General features: G+C 34.2%; 1 protein-coding gene and 1 long non-coding RNA gene across 3 annotated transcripts; both read right to left on the bottom strand.

Moving 5' to 3' along the window:
- Window positions 1-722: 722 nt before the first annotated feature.
- Window positions 723-11,902, bottom strand: LOC142534544 (serine/threonine-protein kinase ATM-like). The gene is made up of 10 exons (XM_075641403.1): window positions 11,875-11,902; window positions 11,783-11,799; window positions 11,529-11,597; window positions 11,439-11,488; window positions 10,873-11,014; window positions 10,632-10,775; window positions 10,388-10,486; window positions 10,229-10,275; window positions 7,058-7,127; window positions 723-879 (listed from the first exon to the last, which is right to left on the bottom strand). The coding sequence occupies exons 1-9, from the start codon at window positions 11,900-11,902 to the stop codon at window positions 7,088-7,090; spliced, it is 636 nt and encodes a 211-aa protein (XP_075497518.1). The 3' UTR covers window positions 723-879; window positions 7,058-7,087.
- A 66-nt stretch (window positions 11,903-11,968) lies between these two features.
- LOC142534542 (uncharacterized) lies at window positions 11,969-14,698 on the bottom strand. 2 transcript variants are annotated; one of them, XR_012817080.1, is made up of 3 exons: window positions 14,620-14,698; window positions 14,351-14,538; window positions 11,969-12,010 (listed from the first exon to the last, which is right to left on the bottom strand). It is a non-coding gene; the product is annotated as an uncharacterized LOC142534542 (long non-coding RNA). The 2 variants fall into 2 exon arrangements; XR_012817079.1 differs by lacking the exon at window positions 11,969-12,010 and adding an exon at window positions 13,614-13,826.
- Between the last annotated feature and the right edge of the window lie 1,966 nt (window positions 14,699-16,664).

Here is a 16,664-nt window from a genome sequence, read left to right as displayed (position 1 = left end):
CCAATAACACTTAAAGTAGGCCCAATAAGCACAAAAAACGCCATCGTAAAATATTTCGTTTAGGTACCTTTTTGAAAATATTGTCCGAACCCTCAACAAGTCATCTTTTTTGCTAAAAATTGAATACCGGTTTAAAATACGACTCGTCGTGTAAAAATAACTTAACAAGGCCCATTTTCGAAAATCACCCTTGTTAACATCATATATTAAATAATTAAAAATAATTATTTAATAAAACATTTTTCCTTAATTGTCCCCGGTCTCCGTTTCTTGTTCGAGTGTAAAATACTGCTAAGAGTCTTATGTCATGTAATCTTAATGAACCAAGAATTAAACAATATATTGGGCCTCGTTCAAGTGTGAAATAACGTTGTTTCGTACTTGTTATGAATTCCTACCCTACCCCACTGCTACATTTCCATCACATTAAGGGGGAATTGGGCCAATGACCATATGGTCAAATAAGATTTTAAAAAATGATCTTTTTCATCAAGGGCATTGTCCCAAAGTTGGGGTCACAGGTATTCATCAGAAGGTGGCAATTTATTTTTAAATTCAAATTTTACCAGGGTCATGAACCCAAATGCCCCCATTTAGCAAGCAGACAAATCTTTATTTTCCTTATGTTTCAGCCAGCTGAAACACATATCTTTAGAATGTAATGCTTCTATTTTATCACATTAATCGAATCATAAATCAATATGCAAAGAAACATTGTTGGTTGTCTAGCACCTCTACCTTCGAGCATTCCTGCTTTTGAGGAACAACAGAAGACTGACTTTCCGTTACATGACACAGTCGAAGCTTATTTAGAGCAGTCAAGAATATCTTAATTGATTTGATCGAGGCATTGGACTCGATAAATATATTTTCCTGCACCTGTATAAAATGAGATAATAACTTACAAATCAACAAAGATCAAAATTTGTTTTTTGGTTAGATGCAATTATTCCTCTCATAGATCTTAATAAAACTATGAATAACCTTTAAACTGAACAAATTTTATCTTCTTATGCAAATTACTGAACAAAAATTTGTCATGATATGCCGATATAATTTCCAATTACAAGAATAAGCAAGCAATCTCAATTCAAATTTCAAAACAAACAACAATGCACAACTAGCAAAGCAAGCAACTAGGTCAATGCATCTCAGTGATTTTTGACGTGTGATCTTTTGATTGAGTATGACGGAATTTAGTAGGTTGAAAAGTGTTGATTGTGTCAATTTTGTGGTGAATCATTGAATATTCCTCGATTATATTTTTATTCTCTGATTTGTTCGAGGACGAACAAAGGCTTAAGTGTGGAAGGATTGATAAGGCCAAATCTTACAAAGATTTTAGGGATTTGATTTGATAATATTTGTCCTTATCTAGACTTTTTATCCCTAATCATATGCTTGATTGAATTAAGTTGTAGATTTAAAGAGGAAAAATGATTAAATTTGAAAATAAAATAAATCTACAAGACTTCAAAGAAAGAAAATACCAAAGGAAAAGAAATAAAATATTCTTATATTTATTATCTTGATATTATTGAAGTTTTGATAAAGATTGAGTCTCATATTTGAAAATAAAATCTACAATCTTATTTACAAGGGTTAAGTTTGAGATGGGCTTAAAAGAAATTGGAGGATTAGGCCCATGAAGAATTATAAAAAGCAGAGTACGTGAGCAGAAGAGGGGAGGCGCAAAACAAAAGAAAAAAAACCAGCGCGGAAGGGAGAGAAGAGAGGAGAGAAGAGAGAAGCGTATAGAGGGAAGTGACGGAAGAAGGCATCGCAGAAGGAGAGGAAGGAAAGAACAACGTACAGGAAGAAAGAAGCGCAGAAGACCGCGGAAGAAAGGAACAGAAGCTACTGTGACAAAAGCTGGAGGAATTCCTCACACACGCCTAAATCACAGAGAATTCCTCTTATTTTTTCTTTCTTTTGTTTCTTCTATGAACTTAAATATGACTTTTCACTTCTATTTTGAATTAATGGAATAATTTTCTTTAGGCTAAGACCACAATATGACCAAACAATACTTTATTTGATACTTGTTTTATTTTCATTATATTATTTTTCTTGATTTTAATTATTGATTGATGTTAGTTTAATATTTCTTGTTATTAGCCTGATCAACTATTTACATGTATGTTGATTAATCACGAATCGGAAGATGATTGATTAAATATAGCAACAAAGACGTCATCAACACATGGTTAAACTGACTAGAAATAGTATTCGGTTTCAGTGTGCGGTTTTAGGTGAAAACTGAAATTCCACGAAGATTTAATGCATTTAAATCTAATTAAATTCAATTAGAAATAATTGGACTGTTAGACTTAAATAGGTTTATTAACTCGAGGAATCGTTTAATAAATAAATTTGGGGATTTCACCGCGATTGTCAAGAATTAAATAATTAATTGAATTTAAACACGTGTCAACACAGTAGAATTTGGTACCGTTGTGTGTCTTAGTTATTTAATTTGAATCCCTCCTTTGATATCTGAATCCGTCGTTTTAATTAATATTATTTTATTTAATATTTTGGATTAATAATCCACATATCATCTTTTTATTTATTTTATCTAGCTTAAGTTAAGTGATAAATATTCTAGTAATTAAATATTAGTCTTGTGGATCGATACTTGGATTCATCATCCATTTACTATAACTTGACCTAGTCCGCTAGAAATCGTCGGTCAAGTTTTTGGCGCCGTTGCCGGGGATTAATTTATTTAATATTAGAATAAATTACTTATTTGAGACTAGACATTTTTTCGAATTTTTTTCTATTTTATTTGATTTATTTTTATTTTATTGCGAGGTACTTCAAGATGGATCATCGGGGAGTGTTCACGAATTTTGCCCAACAATACTCGGAACCATTCTATGCTGCTTGGGGGAGATTCAATGATCTAGCAAACAACTTTCGGTTTCATGATTTGTCAAACTACACTCTTATTCAATTTTTCTATTTTGGTTTGGATGAGGCAACAAGAAGTTGGGTAAATTATGGGGCTTTGGCAACTGGTAGTCACTTATTTAATAGAGAATACAACAGTGCGATGCACTTGTTAAATGATATGGCAGATTTCGACTACCACTGGCATTGTGATCCTTCACTGCAGGGTTGGAGTCACCAATATCCTCCACAATTTTGCCCCGATTTTGTAAACCAACCATTTGAGCAACAAGAAGAGTAGTGCACATTTAGATGAAATCATAGCCCAGTGGAAGAAGATGGTCAACTCTTTGTGTTTCATCGATGAACAGATTGAGCTTCTAATGAAACCAGTGTCCGAAATCAACCAAGAGGACGAAGCGATTTTTGTCGATCAATTAATGACCAATCAGGTATGGGTGAATGATGACAACTCAAACAATAAAGGTTTGGAGAGTGATTCAAATCATGTAGAAATTTCATCTGAATCTGATCTTCCACAAGTATTTGAGCTGAAGGAAGAAGAATTCTTCGAGGAATCCATACGCAAAGATGAGGCAGAAGTGAAGTTGGAGGAATTCCTATGCGAAGATGAGACAGAAGTGAAGTTGGAGGATGTAGAAGAACACAAGTCGAAGGATTTGAACTCATAATGGTCTTAACATATATTCCACCAGCAGATTCTTTATTTCCATCAACGCAAACTCAAGAATATTACATCCTCTACGAGCTTTATCATGGATTAGATTGTTCTTCCCCTGATAATCAGTCTTTGTCGAGTGTTGTTGGAGCGACGAGCTTACAATGTCAATATCATGCCAAGCTTGAGGGCACATATAATCAAGACCCATATGTAATATTGTATGATATTTACTATGGGCGGAAGCCGCTATTTGATGCTTCTCCGTAGTCAAGCTATATACAATGAATTTAGCGCTTGCTGGGAGGCAACCCAGTGATTTATTTTATTTCATGTCGTTTCATTTTTATTTTTATTTTTTTTCATTTTGTTAGTTTAATCCTCTGTGATTTTGGTGTGTGTAGGGAATATTGGAATGAAGTAAGATGACTTAGACTCTGGAAAAGCTAAACTGTTGAAATAAAAGATTTCCAGCACTGAGGAATTCTACCATCCCCATGTAGCACTCCATGGAATTTAAAGCAACACTGCCAGGGAAGTGTTCTCTTACTATTCTGCATCTAACTTTTGTATTCCTTTTGAATGGCATGACACTGAGGACAGTGCAAATATAAAGTGTGGGGAGGAATTTGTGTTTGGTTTAACGTCACAACACTTAGCATGTGCTTTATTGTTTAATCCTCGAGCATGAAATTTTTTTTCTGATTATTCTTTGAGAAACTGCACTTGTGATTACATGACATACTAATTGACTTCCTAGATTTTTGATCACTCGAGAGATTGAATCATACCTAGAATTGATTGAGATGAGCTGTAGTTGTAGCCGAAGGATTTGAGCACAAACTGGTTTTGTATCATATTTTGAGACATAATCTATGCACTTTAGGTCATACTTATATGAATTAATTGTGAATTGGCAAAAGGTGTGCTCATAAAAAATCAAAAAAAAAAGAAAGAAAAGAAAGAAACAATCTAGAACTTGTCTGATTATCATTCGAGGCGAAAATACGGAGGATAATGACTTAGGGATGATTTAGGCGATCTTTGGACCGTTTGAGCCTTTCGAGCCTACCCAATGCATCATTATATCCCTAGTATTCTCTTTTGAGTCTAATAAATCGAATGGAGTGTGTCAAAGACAGACAATTAGCCCCCATTCGTATTCCTTCGAAATCCCACATCAACTACCCAATTTTAGCTCATACACTATTCTTCTACCTAATTTTGAGAGAAATAAACTCCTTTAGCGCTTTAAATTTTCAATAACTCCCATGTTTGATAATAAAAATTGGAGGAGTTTAAAAAAAAATCATGAAGAATGAGAAGGGGATTGATGAAAAAATATATGTACATAATAAAAAAGAGAGGAAGGAGGAATATTGATGTGGTGATTGAAAAACCTAAAAGAGAATGTTGTTAAGGATTGAAAAAAAAAAAGACCGAAAGAAAAGAGAAAAATAGTGGGGAAAGATGAATGAAAGTTGAAGGAAGATGGAAAAAAAATTGATGGAGGATGATGAAACTCAATAAGGAGGAAGAAAGAGATGAAGGAATGCGCTGAAGGAATAATTGTTTATTTTCTCTCATTTTGAATATCCCTACCTTTATTGTAGCCGTGAGCCGTGGCCTAACGTTATAAGCTTAAAAAGACCTATTGACCGGGTCATATTCCTCCAACATTTAGTGGAAAAAGGTATGAAAGATAAGCTTATGGAGAGTTTCTTAAAAAATATCAAAAAATATGAGCATTCCTTGAACTAAAACACCTTTGAGTAATATGAGTTTTGACTTCCACACTACACACGTCTCATTATCTTGATCTTTTCTAGTGAATGCTTGAGTTTTAAAGTTGCAATGAAAGTGAATTTTATGATTTTTGACGTGTGATCTTTTGATTGAGTATGACGGAATTTAGTAGGTTGAAAAGTGTTGATTGTGTCAATTTTGTGGTGAATCATTGAATATTCCTCGATATATTTTTTTATATTTTTATTCTCTGATTTGTTCGAGGACGAACAAAGGCTTAAGTGTGGGGGGATTGATAAGGCCAAATCTTACAAAGATTTTAGGGATTTGATTTGATAATATTTGTCCTTATCTAGACTTTTTCCCTAATCATATGCTTAATTGAATTAATAATTGTAGATTTAAATGAAAGAGGAAAAATGATTAAATTTGGAAATAAAATAAATCTACAAGACTTCAAAGAAAGAAAATACCAAAGGAAAAGAAATAAAATATTCTTATATTTTATTATCTTGATATTATTGAAGTTTTGATAAAGATTGAGTCTCATATTTGAAAATAAAATCTACAATCTTATTTACAAGGGTTAAGTTTGAGATGGGCTTAAAAAGAAATTGGAGGATTAGGCCCATGAAGAATTATAAAAAGCAGAGTACGTGAGCAGAAGAGGGGAGGCGCAAAACAAAAGAAAAAAAACCAGCGCGGAAGGGAGAGAAGAGAGAAGCGTATAGAGGGAAGAGACGGAAGAAGGCATCGCAGAAGGAGAGGGAAGGAAAAGAAAAACGTACAGGAAGAAAGAAGCGCAGAAGACCGCGGAAGAAAGGAACAGAAGCTACTGTGACAAAAGCTGGAGGAATTCCTCACACACGCCTAAATCACAGAGAATTCCTCTTATTTATTTCTTTCTTTTGTTTTCTTCTATGAACTTTAAATATGACTTTTCACTTCTATTTTGAATTCATGGAATAATTTTCTTTAGGCTAAGGCCACAATAGGACCAAACAATATTTTATTTGATATTTGTTTTATTTTCATTATATTATTTTTCTTGATTTTAATTATTGATTGATGTTAGTTTAATATTTCTTGTTAATAGCCTGATCAACTATTTACATGTATGTTGATTAATCACGAATCGGAAGATGATTGATTAAATATAGCAACAAAGACGTCATCAACACATGGTTAAACTGACTAGAAATAGTATTCGGTTTCAGTGTGCGGTTTTAGGTGAAAACTGAAATTCCACGAAGATTTAATGCATTTAAATCTAATTAAATTCAATTAGAAATAATTAGACTGTTAGACTTAAATAGGTTTATTAACTCGAGGAATCGTTTAATAAATAAATTTGGAGATTTCACCGCGATTGTCAAGAATTAAATAATTAATTGAATTTAAACACGTGTCAACATAGTAGAATTTGGTACCGTTGTGTGTCTTAGTTATTTATTTGAATTTGAATCCCTCCTTTGATATCTGAATCCGTCGTTTTAATTGATATAATTTTATTTAATATTTTGGATTAATAATCCACATATCATCTTTTTATTTATTTTGTCTAGCTTAAATTAAGTGATAAATATTCTAGTAATTAAATATTAGTCTCTGTGGGATCGATACTTGGACTCATCATCCATTTACTATAACTTGACCTAGTCCGCTTGCTAGATTTATTCCCAACCGAAATCTCACAGACGAAATATGAGCTAACGATCTTTCTCGGTAACAACTTACCTGTCAACTTTCTTTGTAGATTAGAAATAACTATCCGCACAAGCTCCAAATTAACACCTTTTGAGTGGACCTAGAATGATTATATAAATTGGAAAACATAATTAAATCTATTTATCACAAAAAATGCAAAAACAGCGAAATTGTTAAGTTTAGACGTATTGCGGTGGCAGCACGTGTCTACAACATTTGGAATGCACGCAATCGAGCTATTTTTTAAGAAGAAATGCCGTGTCCCAAGGATATCATTAGGAAAATCAAGATCCTTGTAGGTATGCCCCATGTAGTTGGTGATTGTATCGTTGGTTCTATTGGTTCAATATTTGCCATCTCCTCGGGATGCACAATGTATATGTACAAAACAATTTTTTTAACTTATTTTAATGGATGTTATTCAAGCATGACATAATGGTACATATTTAAAGCAACAAGATGAAATATCTCAAAGCCAAACCCAATGACAATTGCTTTTGCACTTCATAAGTTTGTGATTGATATAATTAATAAAAACAATATATTATATGAAAGAAATTCTTTCATTTAATAATACCGACAAAATATACAAAAAACTTCATTTGCTCAAAAGACATAATGCAATCATTTAGTCGTGACCACCAGATGATGCCAAACTTTTTTGTAGTATAAATAAATCGACCTTTCCAAGACAATGAGACATTATTCCTAATCGATCAGCAAAAGACAAAGTCATAGGAAAAAGAGCACATAAATCATAAATATAAAGCATAAAATATAATGGAAAAATCTGAAATACATTCTAACCACAATAAGAGACCCTCTCATAGGAATCCAGTTGCATCAAAGCCCGTTGACCATTTCAGTTGAAAGAAACCCTGAGCAAATAACACTAAAATTCAAGTTCTGGACAAGTCCTTTAACAACTAGAAATCAAACAAACACAAAGCCTCAATGAACACAATCATATTGAGTTCATGAAAAAAGATTTATTTTTTTAATAAGACACGATATTTTATTAAATACAGAGGCTTTTAATTAAAATAAGCTAACTAGTGATCCACCACGACAAAAAAAACTAACAAGACTCTGATCATCTAAACAATACACAAAAGTCCAATCTCTCAATAAATCTCTTAACTGGTCTCTTCAATGTTGTCAAAAAGTCTTATATTCCCCTCAAAGCACACAGACCAACATATGTCATGTACCACACACTCTCCAAATAATTTTGCCCTCTTGCCAAGAAGATGTCCAAGATCCTAGTAGTAAATAATCTTGTGTTGATCTGGCACCACCCAAACCAATCTCAATTCTTCCAAAGCTCTAGCCCACTAACCACTGATGATGAGGAGTTTATGAGAAAGATAAGTTCTGGAGCATAAACTCTTGATACATTCTAGAGAATAATCTTGTTTAATTGTATTCATCCGATTGTGGATCGATCAATTCTCGTATGCTTCGATCATGTTAGGACCTTGATCAGTTTCGATAAACATTATTAAAAAACACATTATGACCTCGATCAATTCTCAGGAGAGAATCTGTAGACTATTCATTAATATCTCCAGCCAATTAATTACAGATTCCTTGTCTAAGTGCTGAAAAAATGCTTATGAACTGCTATGTGCCCCCAAGGCTTTTTCTTCTTTCTCCAAAGTACGACTTTCATCTTCAAAGAACCCAAGGACTCTCCTCTGTCACACCAGTCATTACTCTGAACCCAAATCAAATCAACTGTTAGAACCTGTCAAGTGATCCCTCATCTCCTTCAATTATTCAGACCGAGCCTAATGATTCATCGACAAGCTACCAAATCAGTTACAAACATCCTTTATTCAAATTGTTTCTTATGAAAGATTTCTTTTTTTATTGTTTTCACTTCAAAAGTGTCCAATGCAGAAAATCTAAAAAACGTATGTGTGAAGCTCTTAAAATTCCAAAGTTGAAAGATGCATTGCTTGAGGAGACAACACTTGGATTGCAGTAGTGACACTACCAAGTGAAAACAACCTTTAATTGTAATGGATTTTCACGATAACACACGACTATGGCCGTTCATTGGAGAGATATCAGGAGTGACTTGTAGTCAAAGGTTTCAACAAACTCATGGTGTAGATCACTTGAAACCTTTGCACCAATTGTAAAACTTACCACGGTGTTGGTCCTTTTGCTAATGGCAGCTAACTTGAATGGCCTCTTCAACAACTTCATGTAAAGAATGTATCTCTTAATGGCGATCAAGAAGAAAAAGTAAACTAAAGCGTTCAAACTAGAAAAAACTCTATATAGGCTTATATAGTATCCGAGAGCTTCGTCTGAAAAATTGACTCGGTCTGTAGAGTAGCACGGATATCAGCAAGGACAGACTTATTGTACATAATGGCAAAATTCAAATGTAATTATATAAGTCGATGACATTATTTTTACATGAGATGTAGATGTAAAACTAAAAAGAACTTCGCAAATGTATTTAAAATTAAGGAATTGGGGGCATTGAGACTTTATGGGAATGAAAATTGCAAAACAAGAAATTGTTGTTTCTCAGTGTAAATACATATTAGATCTATTGAAGAGTTCTGGGATGGTGGTCACGGAGCGAAGCTTTTGAGGACATTGGCGAGTGTCCTTACCCAGTTTTGCTAGCAAATTGGACTAGATCTATCACTGACAGAAGATCTACCTCGGGATATAACACCTTTGTTTGGGTAAGTCAATGACATGGTGGAATTAGGAGAGTGATGTCATTAGATGTAGTGCAAAGGCTGAATTCAATGTTATGGTCCAAAGAGTCTTTGAAGTTCTTTGGTTAAAGAGAGTCTCGAAAAGTTCCAAAGAATAATAGAAAGCATTTGAGATTATACTATGCCAACAAAGCAGCAATAAGTATTGTAAAAACCAATTCAACATGATAAGACAAAGCACAAAGATGGTCACTTTATAAAGGAGAAAAATGAAGTTGGAACTATATGTTGTCATTCATGTAATGAAGGAAAAAAAAAAAAAAAACACTCACTGTGACTAAGAAGTTGTGTCAGTTATACTCTTCACTAAATTGTTTAAGCCAAAGAAATATTACATTTACAGAACAAAATAAAAGAGAAATAAGATGTTGTGTTTATACCATATTTCACCATATTGTTTCACAAGTAGAAATATTATGAAACAAAAATATGTGAACTGGGAGAGTAAAGGACATACCTGCAAAGAAGTAATCTTGGAGGGACATAGTGAGGTCTCTTTACAAACTGTAAAGATTAAAAACACTCTTATAACAAGTAAGATATGAATGAAGAACACAAACGGCTTGAACATTATGGTCCAGTGGCAATAAACATGAGGCAGGGAGCACTTGCTTACATTCAGTAAGTGAACCCTCGGTGAGTAGGTTTGACGTATTTTCTGGTGGAAGTCTCGTATTTCATAAAATATATTGAATTCAGGGAATGCCACTAGTTCCTGATTGAAGATATTGACCAACAATAATGAGCAATTGCAATTAAAAGCTGTGAAAGTGATTGTGGTAAAGAAATAGTTTACACCATTAAATTTTGCGTGTATATTCTGAAATCTATCATTGCAATCAAGGATACATGGATCATACTTTTATGTATTCAACCATAGATGAATCAGCACCAATGGTAAGTTGTTGGAGAAGTAATACAGCTCGGGATGATGATGTAGTTACGGATAGCTTCTTATTAGATCCACAAGGGATGTAACATGCGACCGACTCTGACACTAAAAACTATAAAGTGAAACAACTAAGTCACCATAAATCATAAAACATTATCAGCATAAATATAAACATTAAATGAACAAAAGAGATTAAAATATGTTGTTGCCTGAAGTTGTTCACCAAGCACTCTGATAGTCTCCCCTGATGGGTAATCTCTTGATATATTGAGCAGCGTAGAAATTATACAACAACATTGATCAAGTAAACAGTCGCAACCAATGAATTGACCAATCAAATTGAGAAGGTAACTGTTCAGAAAATTAACACCAACCATTGCAAGATCACATGATATAAGAAGCCCCATGAGAGTTCAACTAGTATCCAAATTAAAGTCAATTGTACCCTCTGACTCTATTCTAAAGAAACTCCTCCAAGTATTTTAAAAAACTCTTTTACAAGTGAAGAATATCATACTTAAGACCACATAACACACTGAAAATTGCAATCAACAGAGCTAAGTTATAAACGACCATTAAGACTCCATTAATCTTAAAATTGTATTCAGAAAAATATGATAAAATGTTCTTTGTATCGACAACATATCATGGTATATACGACTCAACATTAACAAAAAATTTCGATAAAATGCAACATATTTATATGCCTCCCAAACAGCAAAATAATGGAGTAGAGTAGAGTAATTCCTAATATTTATATCACAGCAATACTCACTTAAAAGTACTAGGAATTACAGCTCTATGCCCAAGCAAATTGACGAGCACCTCAGTGCCGGCCAAATGGTTGCAGCAAATTGACGAGCACCTCAGTGCCGGCCAAATGGTTGCATTTATGCCAATGATGGCCGCAGCAGCGATTTGTAATGTAGATCAACTATAAACTACAAAATAAGGTGTCATTTATTTTAAAAATATGCACTCAACAATAAATACACAAGACAAAATTACTGGAAAGGATAATATAATAACGAAAAAACAGCTTGAAATATAAGTTTTGAAGAATCACCATAAATACTTTGTCCAGTCTGAAGATGTTAATCTGTCAACAAGTTCGAAAACTTTTAGAGTGCTCCTCACTGCAAGAATAAAGCAATCAATAATAGAACACTCAAACTTTTAGAAGAAACATGGAAAAAATATAGACAACTAACAGAAGGTTGAACCTATCCAAGAAGCCATCCACAATAGTTTGAATTGTACATGCAATTGTATCTTTAGAAAGAAACGGAAGGTGGACAGTCAGTAGGAGCTGGAAGCTAGAGATAATGTATGGTTCACAATAGAAACCTGCATACAAAGTGAAGACATAACAATCAGTAAGCGTAAATAGCTCGCACAATGTTTTGCATTATCATATTTTCATTTTAAATAGAATTTGATGTATTAGAGTCAGAAAATTAGCCGTCCAATATTTTGTATCGATAAATTTTCTTTTTAGATAGGCTTTGATGTCTGACAATCAAAATATTAATTGCATGAGTGATTCCTATTGATTGTATGTTTACTATTAAAGAATAGGTTATGTATATTGTGTATAGGTTTCCCTAGTATATATGGAGATCATTCAACCATTTATCAATTTGTATTGGTATAGAGAGTAGAAACCGCAATTGTTCTTTCTTTTCGGCTGAATTAGAGCCATGTCTTTCTTAATCTTTCATCTAGTTCTTACATCATGTCTGGAAAAGCAATGTGGACACTCTTGATGGCAAAAAGCAATTCATAGCAACTGTTCATGAAATTTTGTTTCCAACAAATTTGATCGAGTTGGATAATGCTAATTATCCTATTTGGTCTCAACTTATAGAGATGCATATTGCAGGCAGAAGAAATTGGGATGCCATCACAATGACGAAGGTTGCATCGCATAGACGGCCCAAGCTATGAGGAATGGGAGGCTAAGATGCTAAGGTCAAGTCTTTGCTCATCAATTCCATGGATAGAAGGCTGATGGCCTATTTGCGTTGTGTTGGCGGCTAAAGAAGTTTTGAATAGAATCAAGAACTATCTGGATGTGTCAAATTCTTCTCGAGCCTAAAAGCCAATGAAGCAAACATTCCAACCACAGCAAAGAGATCGCCCTCTTGTGGTGTAATGTAGTGAGTTGGACTCAAATTCTTGCAACTTGATTACTGTAGGCCTAAATGATATGAAATGTCCATAGGATATTGGAAACTAAGGAAATGTATCGCTAAGTATGGATCAATATATTTTTTTTTGTCTTGATCACAATCTACATCGATTTATGTGATCAGGGCTTTGGCTTCCTCTCCTTGCCAAATCTAGAGGAAGCTTATTCGCAGCCCAATCGAGAAGCACAAAGGTGTTAATATTAGATTAAATGATCATTCTAAATCCTCTGCAATGGCTATCAATAAAAATAATACAGGGCCAACACTCGTCATTGCACCAACTACAATAGCCCTAAATACTCAATCGATATTTTCTGGGAGAAAGATGGCTATCCATATCAATACAAACCGAAACGAGCTGAAAAGGAAACAAGAAATAAACTCATATTTCTCTTAATGATTTATGTCTCAGGTTTCTTGTTAATCTCCTCAAGAAGGTAATTTCGGTCTCCCGGTTTTATTCAGGGAGACTAATCTTATAGCTAGCAGACCCACCATACTTAACACTCTATTGTTCCCAACTCTTCATAGGGCTCGGCTCCTATGTCCAGATGCATTTCCACTCACTCTGCTTGAGACAATCCTACAAAGATTGAGATTGATACTAACAATGGAGTGGGGTGTCTGATAAGTCGAGGAAGTCTGGCTTTGCTTGAGATTCCTTCTGCACTCTGAACATCTTTCATACAGTTTTGCAAGGGCTTTCAGAAGCCTCTCAGAAGATTGAACAATTTCAAATAAAATCCAGAACTTGCAATATTTTTCTCTTGGCAATTGCTAAGAAAAGGCGAGCTAGTGAAACTTTTAAAAAGAAGTCGCAGTCGAGTCAATGTTAATAATTATGGAGTTTCCACTCCAAACATCCAGACAAACCATCATTGTAATATTTCTCCACAATTGAAATGGCATGATTTAGATATCCTAACAACGATTCACCCAGTTTAGAAAAGAAACGAGGAATTTCTTTGATCCTGAGAGGTGAAAGAAAAAATGTGAAACACTGTGAGAATACAAACAGAATATTGAAAACATATATATAAAAATTATAGTCGTTTGAGAAAAATGAAGGAAATAATAAAATATGCAAACTAGTGCTAAAGAGAATCAACGTGTCAATAAATTTATCACAAAAAACATTATATTTGACTAAACAAATGACTAAGATCAGATTGAAACAAAAAGCCTATAAATTGTTAGCGAGAAGCAAAAAAAATAATGGAATGAATAAAATTGGCATCCCAATCAAGTGATTGAGAAATATGGACCTTCTAATCAACCACATAACAGAGTGTGATGGGTAACCATGTAGGCAATGAACAATGTCACACCGTCATGTGCAGGTTTGTCTCAAGCCCCAATTACTTGGAGCTTATTAAAAGTTTATAGAGGAGCATACAACACAGTTCAAAAGCTTTTACGCTAAGTCATGGGACATATAAAAGGACTACTGCCGCAACGGAGAATGGGAAAGGATCAATGAAAGGTGAAGATTGACCTTGTTGTATATGAGCAGAACATGAAATTAGCTAAGAGAGCGCATGTGTAGATAACTTCTGAGAGCAGCATTTTGTCAATTTCTGCTTCCTTTGTGCATTCAAGAACGTGATTTTCTATTTCATGAAGCAGCTGATCTCTTAGATTCAGTGGCAATCGTACATTTTGGCAGTTATTGGACAAATTCACCTACAAATTATCATAACTGACAGTGAAAATCCATCAGTTATTAAAATTTCAAAAGTAGCAAAAAAATAGAAGTAGTGACACCTTTGGACCAGAATCAATATCAATCTTCGCAAGAACATCAACGGAGCATTCAAAAAATCACTTGGACTTTCCTCTATCTACCAGACATAGGATACAACTATTTAAGATAAGCCATTATACGTGAGATCAAAAGGTTTATAAGGATGGATTTGCAAGAATAATACCTTGGCCAATTCCTCCCACAGGCTCAGTAGCATAGAGCAATGGCAGGAAGTCCTGAAGCGTCATACAGAAAAGGGGTTAGAACCAGTCGAAAGGGCATATGCAGCTGCCGGCAGCAGCACAACGAACCGCTCATTCAGTGTTGTGAATTCATATGTAATTAGGAGGGTCAATAAAATATTCTAAATAATGTCAACATCCTGCACCACCTATACATGTATAAAAGAAAAGCAAAGAAGTAAAGAGATACAAAAAAGGACGTAGTACTAGGGTTTAGAAAATTGATGGACAAAATTGAATATGTCCAACATATATTGTCTCTCAATCTATACGTTGATGCGATTCATTTCTTTTGCAGATAGACTGGAATTTTCACAGAGAATCATTTGAAGATTGTAAAAAATTCCTTGGTTATTAAAATTTATGATCAATCTCATCAAATCACTTCAAAATATCAAAGCCACTGTACCTAGTTTGGAATGTACCTTCAAGTTAAGTATAGCTAAAACAGCTGGTAACACATTCTGCCGAAGATACAAAAATCTTGCAGATCACCCTGCAGCAAGGAAAACGAATGCTTTTAAGATACAATCTGGATCCTTCCAATAAATTGAAAACACGTGAAAACACCCTTTTAAAATGTAATCCATAAAATTGAATTCAAAAGCTAAAATAAAGAAAAGCTGTTAAGATGAAGGAAAATCTTTTTTGGATCCCAAGAATTTCATTCAAACTAACAAATTTGCAGGCTTAGATACACGAGGAAGAATAACTAACACAGTCATCCAGTATGACATATAGCAACGGGAAACAAGCACAAAATAACAAGCTTTGCATCTCAGGGAATGACGCAAAAATCAAATTCACCATTTTATTCGCAGTTTATGATAATGGGATGGCAACCCTTTCCTTTCCACATACTTTGTGAAATTATTAAAGCACCAATCAATTATTACCAAGTCTATAAACATGGCCATAAATATTAAGAGTAAGAAATTCAACTTCCAAACTACAAATTTGGAACCGCAACAAGATGCCTACCTGTATGCTTCTCATGGTCAACATACTCTTGACTATATCAACAGTAGAGTGAGCACCATTAGATATTTTCCAACCACCATAACAGCTTTGAATAACAAAAGAAATCAAAAGAAAAATACAACGTGAACTTTAATAGCCATGTTTCAACACACTTGAGTTATTCTGTTTTGAGTTGATGAGAAAAGACTCTCATATATGCTTCTACACAGCAGAGTTGTTATGTTTAGGGTTGGGTATAAGTGAAGAAACTAAGAGAGAAATATCAAATACACACGTTTGAAAAGAACTCTTGCAGTTATTAAAGGAATACAAAAATGAGAGGTATAATGGGTTCTTACCAGAGAGGTTCTCTTGGAGAAGTAGCATGAGATAAGCACAAAGCAGACCTGAAGTATATTTCCCAACATCAGGACACTGGATAGAATCATCGGAAAAGAATTACGACAGCTAAAGGAAAATTATACTCTTGCATTCTGAACTCTGAATCAAAGATTAATTTTCATATTCTGAGAGAACATACAGTAAGCAGGTAAGTTAAAAAAGTTAAAAAGTCTAGTGAGAGAATTTTTTGAAAATGCACACTCTCACCTTCAGACGTCGAACATTGGGGTTCTTCCACTGCTCAATCATCACCTTCATCTACTGAGATTTGTCGATCGACTTTCTCTCCTCAATCATTGGCGCGCCGGCCGACGGCCGTCGGCGACATTCATATTCTCATTTTTTGCACCTTTCTTGAGTGTGAGAGAAAAAATTCAAAAATGCCTACCCTTTCCGATTGTCACTTTAGCTGGATGTATTCTCTTACGAAGTAATCTACTGAACTCAGCCGTTCTTCGCCA

This window comes from Primulina tabacum, unplaced genomic scaffold (assembly GCF_025594145.1).
Source record: "Primulina tabacum isolate GXHZ01 unplaced genomic scaffold, ASM2559414v2 Contig586, whole genome shotgun sequence".
In the NCBI taxonomy this organism is placed as follows: Eukaryota; Viridiplantae; Streptophyta; class Magnoliopsida; order Lamiales; family Gesneriaceae; genus Primulina; species Primulina tabacum.
The sequence above is the reverse complement of the archived record's forward strand: the minus strand, read 5'-3'. Positions and strand labels throughout refer to the sequence as shown.

Bases quoted from the DNA above. Each gene is read 5' to 3' on its own strand.
- LOC142534544 (XM_075641403.1), bottom strand. From the start codon at position 11,902: ATGGCTTCTTGGATAGGTTCAACCTTCT. The intron at 11,489-11,528 runs GTGCTCGTCAAT...GCCGGCACTGAG, and splicing joins ACCATTTGGCCGGCACTGAG to GTGCTCGTCAATTTGCTTGG. The intron at 10,487-10,631 runs GTATGATCCATG...ATCTTCAATCAG, and splicing joins CTATGGTTGAATACATAAAA to GAACTAGTGGCATTCCCTGA.